The 9,038-nt window shown below is 38.5% G+C and overlaps 1 protein-coding gene across 1 annotated transcript in view; it reads right to left on the bottom strand.

Moving 5' to 3' along the window:
- Nucleotides 1-5,402: 5,402 nt before the first annotated feature.
- Nucleotides 5,403-9,038, bottom strand: part of SH2D4B (SH2 domain containing 4B) — a 67,390-nt gene continuing 63,754 nt past the window's right edge. Inside the window, exon 8 of the mRNA XM_075718036.1 lies at nucleotides 5,403-5,522. Within this exon, the coding sequence (XP_075574151.1) occupies nucleotides 5,430-5,522 (93 nt within the window). The 3' untranslated portion in view covers nucleotides 5,403-5,429. The remainder of the gene's footprint in view (nucleotides 5,523-9,038) is intronic.

Here is a 9,038-nt window from a genome sequence, read left to right as displayed (position 1 = left end):
AAACATCTGGTCAAGGGCAAACACCTCATTCCACAATTGATAGCCCAGCCAGGGACACATTATTACTTCACAGAGGTCACCAACCTTATCCTTTTGGGAAGCGAAAAAGCAGTCTTAAAGCAAAGGCATAATAAACCAGAAAAAGTCAGTCCTTGAAAATCATTGAAAAATAAACTCCAACCTGTAAATTATGGAAACAAATTTATTCATACAAAGGAAGAGAAAAATTTCTCCCACTGTGAACTACCACATTTCACCTGAGACCAGGTTTGTGTTGTGGCATTATGTAAAGAGAAGAATTTAGACTGCAGTGAAATGTGATGTAACTCCATTAAGGCTCTGTATTCAGGTCTGTGGGGACTTGGGGGAAGAATGAGCAGAAGTGGATCCCTAGTTCATACAAAACTGAACTGATTTACTGTAGTCAGTGTATTAATCTTGGCTTACCTCAGCAAAGAAATAAGTTTTATTAATTTCATTCAAAGTAATTGAAATGTAGTGGAAATTCTCGCTCTGAATTGGAAATATTTTCTACGCAGGAAGTCTGAATATAATCTCTCTTAAACCTGAAATTTTTAGATACCTCTTTCTTGAGGCAGGAGCTATCTTCTTTTGCTCAGTACTTTTTCAGCACAATAGGGATTTAGTACTTAATAGTTGCCCTGGATTATTCTTTTATAAAACTAATATGCAAATAATCATACTACATAATTATTTCATTACAGTAATTATAGGAGGTAATAGACTGGCATCTACATTCTTTGAGTAGCCTTGAAAAATCTCATCCATGATTGCTGTCAATTTCTTTGCTTGGTTTTTATTCTCTTTTAGAGAAGAGAGCAGTATTAAATTGGAGATGTCTACGTACAATAACAGATGAAAACAAAACTAGAAAGACCTGATGCATCTGTGGATCCAGAAAGAAGCAAGAATAACTCCTCAAGAGCTGCTTTTTGAAAGATATGTGCAAACAAGCTTGGGACCTTGTGTGCCATATTTTATTGCTGTGAAACAGATACAAAGAAAAGTTCAATTCATTTAAAAGTTTAAAAGTTTTCCTTATTGCTGTAACATTATTCCTTATGAAACAGAATTACCATAATAGGTGTCTCAGTGTATTCCCGGTGGTCTCATTGACAAGAAATATTGAGAGGAAATCTTATAATGAAAATCCATAACATGCACCTCTTACGACTCAACAATAGCTACCATTAGAAAAACAGATCAGAAAGCAAGACTTGAAGGTCACTGTGTAATAGAATAAAGCTAGCCATTCCAGACAATGAAACTGCAGCACTAAAAAGATTTTGTATGCAGTGATGAACAGCTTCAGACAGCACTAAATGTAGAGGCAGACAGTGTGAAGCAGATGCAGCATTCAAGGCTGCAGCATGGACCAGCCCAACTCTTGCAGACTGAGAGTGTAAAATCTAGCTCCAAGGTAGATTTAGCTCAAAGCTGAAATCTTGGAGACTTGCAGAGCGAAAGGGAGGTAGCAGTGCCCAGTCTTCCTCCCAGAGTAGCAAAAATCCAAAATGCTTTCAAAACAATGGGATAAGCACATTTTCCCAGTTCTTATGTTCTTCATTTTCCATATTTACCCCTTCACTGCTTTCATTTCTACTCTTCCTACTAACTGGTTACCTTTTCATTGTCCATTTATTTTCTGGAAGGCAATAGGAAGCATTTGTTAGTTTAGAAAATATCTCCATGCTTGCCCTTCACCCACAGACTTAAGTGTATTGGCAGCAGCTGCACACGTCTACCAAGGAAAGCTTCTGTTCTTCTTAATTTCTGCTTGCTATGATCTCCTTTTGTTTCCTTCAAAATTTATCTTCAGTTAAGTTGCACTGTATTTTATTGCTGCTGCTTCTGGTTATGTATTGTTGAGATTTTCTTTCCTGGTAACTCTATGAATTGGCTGGCTATTTTTCATTATTTCTGTGGGGCTATGGAAAAAAAAAAGCAATTCCTTTACTTGAGAATTCTGACATTTATTAGCATAATAAAACTCTCAGATGAAATTGCAGTTTTCCAAGTAATTTCATTTGCAGGGGAACTTACAAGGGATTTATTTTAAAGCCAAGTAAAACCTAGAATGAGGAATGGATGGAACACAGACAGAAAAATTTAGAAAATTAAAAGTAGGAAATGTGCTCCAAAGTGAAGATGATGATACCGTTGTGATGTTAATTACATCACAAGAGGACACATAAGCTAAAGAGGTAATATTTCCAAACCTTCTTATCAGCTAAACAAAATGCAAGCAGTTGCTGGGAAGTGTGTCACTAGAAATAAATAGCTGTATTATTATCGGTCTCTGAATGTGAATTCCTTGTGGAACAAGTTCTTCAATATTCTATCTATAAACATTCCCAAAATTGTGTACAATGGGTTGAGTAATCTTCCAAAAACTTTAGAAATTAAATTGCATGTCTTCTTTTCTAGCATGCCTAGCACCTTTTCCAAAGAGGAGGTGGCATTTTATGCCCCTTTTTTTTCCTTTTACAGTTCATAAAGGCAAAACACCAGTCTGCAAAGATGTTTAGGTGTCTAAATGCCACCTTAATTACTCAGTACCACCTTTAGACCCTCAGTCCTACACAGCCAGCTGCTGCTCTCTGGCCTCAAAGGTACATCTCGGCATACCTACATTTTTTAACTTTAAAAGGTCCCTTTCCATTCTCCTTTAAAGTAGGGGTCCAGTTGTTCTGTGATGGAACGTGTGCAACTGTGAATAACCTGAGGCTGAGGTGGTTCTTGAGATGCCTCCATAGAGGGAGCAAGTGCAGAGCTAGTTTCTCAGAGGAAGCAGCTGGTAGATATTGGGGCTCTTTGGAGGAGGTAGATTGCACTTAGTGAATGTTCTACTGGAAAAAAGCAAGGTACTCTGTGATTATTTCAGAGTCCATATTTGAAGCACAGTGAATTACTCTGTGCTGAGCTCCGCGTTCTGGTAGCTGGATTCAATGTCTGTATATACCTGTACCAGGTGTATTCTGATCCCGGATCACACATACCAGGCTTCCCATTTAATGGAGACTATAGATCCTACTAGAGGCCTACGTAAGTGTTACTATGTTCAGAATTACAGAGCTGTATTCCATTTTGATAATCCAGCCCCCCGTGACCTGCAGAGGACAACACTTCAACAAAATTCCAGGACCACTTGGGTATCTAGACTGTTTATCTAGCTGCCAAGTCACTTTGTTTCTCAAGGTATCAGACGTAGTTAAAGGATGTCCTACCTCTGCAAGCCTACTTGCTGTGAAAAGCCCAGCTGCCCTCTTATCTGAGCACTGTGCACTAAGAACAGCTGCCCCAGGTAAAAGCATTACTTATTTGCTGTGTCCTGATTTGCTTTGTTAAGAGGTGCTAACAGTAACTATTTAAAACCTCCTGAGCCAGTGTCCCAAGTGATTCATACAGAAACTGTCCAGCTAAGTCTCCGTGGAAAGTTCATTAGAATTTTCTTTTCATGGGTCACACTGATGGATTAAATCACACAAAAAGCAATGTTAACAAAAGAAAATTTTTCTAATCAACAATGAAGTTTGTGTGCAAAAATCTGTACTTTAATATGGGCTAACTATAGAATTATGAAAAACTTGTTGCTGTTATTACCATTATTGTAGCACCTTAAATGCATAGTGTGCTTTATAAGCTTGGACAAGACAAGCTTCTTTTCCTAGACGAGCTTACCATCTAGGTCAGACAAAGTACAGAAGGTAACAGTGAGTAAAGAGAAATGACTATTTGAGGAGAGGTGGATTTACGGGGGTTCGTGAGGGAAGTCTACACTGGGACTTGGAAGAGAACCACATAAGAAATCAGACACTGCCCAAAGTAGCAGCATATAGAAATACACTTGGTGTGCCTTTCCTATGTGTTCAGAGATTCCCAGGAAAAAAATAACCATGGAGGTACAGTAACACATACAGATTGGTCCACTTTACATCTCAAAATACACACCACATACGAAAAAAGTACCGAGAAACTGGCTATTAAAGGCATGACCATGCGACTAACCAATAGGTACACAACGGCTTCCCTCATGTCCCACTTCGCTCTTGAAACAAATTGGTTGCATACCAAACTGTCACAACCCTGTTATTTGAATCTGCAAAACTAATGTTCGGAGCTGAAAAGAACACTTCTATGCCCAGCAGTTTCTGCCTGGCCATTCATGGGAATAGAGCAAGGGGCACAGGAAGGTAACAGTAACAGTTCTACCACTCTTCCACTCTGTTTCCTGAATCGGCTGCCTCAGTGGTATCCAGCTTACCAGGGAAACAATGCAGGACTACATCTATACCATGTGACAGCCCAGAGCGCAAGGACTGCTAAGACACAAATTTCAGCAGGTCAAATTAACTATCGTGATGAGATTTTTTTTTTTTTTTTTTTTATAGTCCAAACACTAAGCAACTGCTCCATAGGTCTAGGCTACAGGTCTATTTTCATGGGATTTAGTATGTATAACAAATGGATCAAGAACACATTGTGTCCATCTTTTTTTAAACATGAAATAGCATGGTGATAACGTAATTGGTCGTACTTTTTCTATGGATAAATATACCACCCCCACCTTCACTCATAGCTCAGCTGAGGAAAATATCTTGTCCTATAGCAGAGTAAAGCTAGAAATCTCCAGCACACATCTTGCACATGAGAAAGCAGAAAACATGACAAGGCCAGTGAGAGGAATTGTTGCTGCAAATCGAACTGCTTTCATTAGAATAACTTGTTTAGAATAAACTGACCACTTCCTGTACAGGAGTAAAATTCTTTCCAAGGCTAAGGGACTGCATGAAATTGTAAATAAAATGTGAACAGACTTATTCTGTCTCTGCTGTGGTGAACTTTGTAGGCCTGAATTCAAAAGCACAATGGCAAGTTTCCAGCTACACCTAACCATTTAAGCAATCATAAACTGCAAAAGGACATTTTAAGACTGCTTCTCTTGTTATCAAAAGTGCACCACTGAGTAATGAGATTGTCAACAGAAACTGACAAACCTTGCCTTGGAAAAAAGAATCTGTTCACCAATATTCGTACTTCATACAACACTCTATGAATAGTTCCTACCCATGCTTCTTGCTGCATTTTGCATTTTCAATCTCAGACATTAAGAAAATTAAAATAGGAACTTAGCGTTCAGTGCAATTGGCCGCAAACCCTTGACAAACTTCTGGGAATGGTCCTCATTTGTAATTTGCCAGTAATTTCTCACCTTGAACAATGTTAGCAATATGAATAGTGATGACAATTCGGATGCAAAATAAAAATATTTTGGGCCTTCTAATGAGGACACTTTTTGGCCACAAGACCAGTGGCTTTGGAATTTTGTTCACTACTTTTCAGTGTTATTTTTGTAGTTATCTACTACTACAGCTATCCAGAATGCATTTCTGTTGGTCCTGGATCAGTTATTCAAATAAAGGGCTGTAGTCTGGTGGATTCTTCTCCTGTCCACATGGCTCCACTAGTAGCTCCCCACCTGAGGATGTGATGATTTCTTCCTAGAAAGATAAAAGCAATTAAAATATCATTCACAGATGACTAAGCCTTTCCCTATCTTCTAAGAAAAGCAACTGATAGTAATAAAGACCATCACTCCACTGTAACTGGTAACCAATTATGAATAAAGCTTGATAAAAATAAGTACAGACTAGCAAAGGGATCCTATTAAATATTCCTTTTCTTCATGATTATTTATCTCGTACTTATGCCTGTACTAACTTGTACTAGTATCAAATAGTGAAATCAAACAGTTGGTGTACAAAAAAGGCTGTGATTTGTACTACCTGTAAGTTGCTATGCTACTTAAGAAAAACAGCTACAGATGCCCATAAAGGATGTTCTCAAGGGTTAATTTAACAGACACATGCCAGTCCTACTATGCTACTTCCATAGTCATTGGGATGACAGAAGCTTCCCCAGGCTGATATTGAGCAAGAGCTCAGTGTTGAGTGCTCACACACAACAGTAACAGCTTTCTGACTAATTACAGAGAGGTGAAAGATATTAACCTTGCTAGGGTAAAGACAGTCTTTACAAATAGCACCTAGCCTCATTAACTAAATACCCACATGCCAAGTCTGTCATTCCAGTAATTGATTACCAAGATGAATACAGAAACACTTACTGGAAAAGCAGAGAACTTGGTCTCTGCACTTATTCCTAGAGTAATGATAGTTCATTTTTATTTTTGTAGAAGTTTAAGATTTATAGATGCATCAAAATGAGCCAGAATCCAGAATTATATTGACTAAAATAGCACTCCTTCATCTGAAAGTTTAGATCCAAGTTATGTGTATATATATATATAAAAGCTTAACATTTTCAAAACTTATCTGGTTTATTGAAATTCAATGGAAATTTGGTGCCCGATTTCCTCAGAACACATGCAGGTTCCCAGTCATGGTTCCTTCCCAATCACTACGTCAGGCTCTGAATAAGTTCAGAAAGTTACTCCTCAAATTAAATGCTTTTGAGAAAGTTATGAGGAAGTAAATACAAAGATTTAGCAATGATCTTGGATATGTTATTGCTGCTTTCTACACAGTATTTAAATGCAAATAGCAATAAGAGAAAATGCACACTCACACCCTCTTCTGTAAGAAGTTTGTTTTTCCAGCTAATGGTTACCACCCCCTTGTATCTCTCAGCTGAGTTGCTCAAGTGACCTCTTCTTAATTTTTTTTAAATCAAAATGAAGTAGTTTTAGATTAATAAGTATAAGCAACTAAAAAAGTAGCTACACCAGTTATGCCAGCCCTGCTCATTTTGACTAAAAGTAAAAAGGACCCTCAAAAAGAAGCCCATGCAACTTTTGGGATGGGGAAGTATACTCTTGCCAAAAACAGTCCTGAGAAAGCAGTAACTTTTCCAAACAGTAGCAATACCTGCAAGAGAAAGTGTGCCTGCAGTGCAGCCATTTCATAAAGATTGCATAGCTGGTTACCAGAAGGCTTTGGGACACTTGACAATGTACTTCACCAGAAAGGGCAGGCAGAAAAGCCTCAAAGAAAACCATGTGAGACACAGGATAAGATGCCTCCTGAAGTTATGGCCAAAGAGACCAGTTTTAATATAGCTATTAAGCTAGACAGTTAAAAGAGAATTGTGTGGTGACATTAAAGGTGAACCAGTTTCTCTGATAGGCTTACTACAGGGGGAGCTATTAACTGTTATCAGGGGACACCTAAGAAAACTTTTTTTTTTTTTAATGTCAGGAACGAAAAGCCATTCTGCTTCTGACAAGTGCCCTCCTGCTGTCTGTAAATAGATGCGTTTCTAGTACAGTGATTGCCCCGGATGAGCTGTGACGAAAATATAGGAACATAGCCAGAGCAGAGATGGTTGGAATTGGTTGTCACCATCACCCCTCTCCAGGAACACAGGGGATGCTACTTTAGCCAGAGCTCCTACATCCAGTGCCTGATAATCTGCATTTGAGGTGCTGTATGTGTGCTTTTCTTTCCCTGACAAGGCCCTGGTTAGACTCTTTCTAGTTGTACTGGGTCTGGCTGCGATGGAGTCAACTTTCTTCACAGCAGTCTGTATGGTGGTGTGTTTTGAATTTGTGGCTAAACCAGTGTTGATAACACACTAATGTTTTGGTTATTGCTGATCAGTGTTTGCACAGCATCAAGGCTTTCTCTTTTTCCCACTCAGACCCTGCTGGCAGTGAGTGGGCTGGGGATAAATGAGGAGAAGTTGGGAGGGGACACAGCCCAGTTGGTTGACCCAAACTGGCCAAAAAAAAATTCCATACCATATAATGTTATGCTCAGCAATAAAAACTGGGATAGAGGAAGAAGGATGTGGGGGATTTTGGCTTCCAAGGTGGCCATTGAGAAAGAATTTCATCAAATTAGGGGAAGAGGTATTTTTTGGTCAAATGTGATACCTACTATCCTCCCATGTGGAAATATAATGTCACAGGGATCTGTGAGGGGACACTGAGGCAAACCTCATTTGTCTTAACTTTTTATTTGATGTTAAAATAAAGCCACCTCTGTGTGCAGACATGACAGTAGCTAAGATGGGAGAAAGAAGGTGAGGGAGAGGAGGCCAACCAAAATCTAGCTTTCAGAATAAATTAATAATTTTCAGTGAGCCTGAATGAGTCTGGGATTTTCTGCCCTTGATTTTTTTTTTTCTTTGAGACAAAAATCCTATTTAGGAAGTGAACATCTATGTTTTTATGAAGGATATCCCATTGCAATCTCTGTTCCTTCATGTAATGTAAATTCAGAAAAATTCAACTTCTTTTTCCCAATAAAATCCAAAATAATTGACTTCTGCTGTACTGCTAATAACAATGAAATGTAAGGATTACAGCTGGAAGAAATAGTGTGCAGGTTTGAATGAAGAGATGTTGCAAACTAGCTGAAATAAAAGCAAGCTTTAAAAAGAGAAGGGAAATTAGAAGAAAAATAATCTCTACTTAGTGTCTGAGACAGAATAGTAAAAAAATTAAAAGCTGTGAAGAAAAGGAGGAAAAAAATTAATAGAATTTGTTTGAGACAAGAGTGAGAAAAGGATAAGAAAGGAAAGGGAACTAGAAAAGAGATGACGAAGAGAAATTGTAAGGGTGGCTATGAAAAAAGCAGAATTAAAACTGATGAAGATGGGGAGAGATGCAAGATGATGAAAACAACCTATGCTATCAGAAACAGCGCTACTGTTTAGCCACAGCCTGGCAACAAGAAACACAAGTTGGAGGCAAAGTAATCCAAACCTGTCTAAAGTCAAAGATGAGTAGTAAATTACTCTTGTAAGATTGTTTTGGATAATAAAGAATGACCCTTAGCGCATCCCTAAAAGAGAACCCCCTCTATGTTCCCTTCTTTACTGCAAGGCCCCACTCCTTTGCTTTTGCACATCACAGCCCTCACATCAAAGGTCAAAAAATGCTGAAATTTCATTGAAAGACCTTTCTATGGTATTTCCAATCCAATTTTGCACAGCAAAGAGGCTCAAAAAGTGTTAGCTCTGTCAGACCTTATTAGTCCATTTTTAGCCCAGGA

The sequence above is a fragment of the Pelecanus crispus genome, chromosome 10 (assembly GCF_030463565.1).
Source record: "Pelecanus crispus isolate bPelCri1 chromosome 10, bPelCri1.pri, whole genome shotgun sequence".
Classification (NCBI taxonomy): Eukaryota; Metazoa; Chordata; class Aves; order Pelecaniformes; family Pelecanidae; genus Pelecanus; species Pelecanus crispus.
The sequence above is the reverse complement of the archived record's forward strand: the minus strand, read 5'-3'. Positions and strand labels throughout refer to the sequence as shown.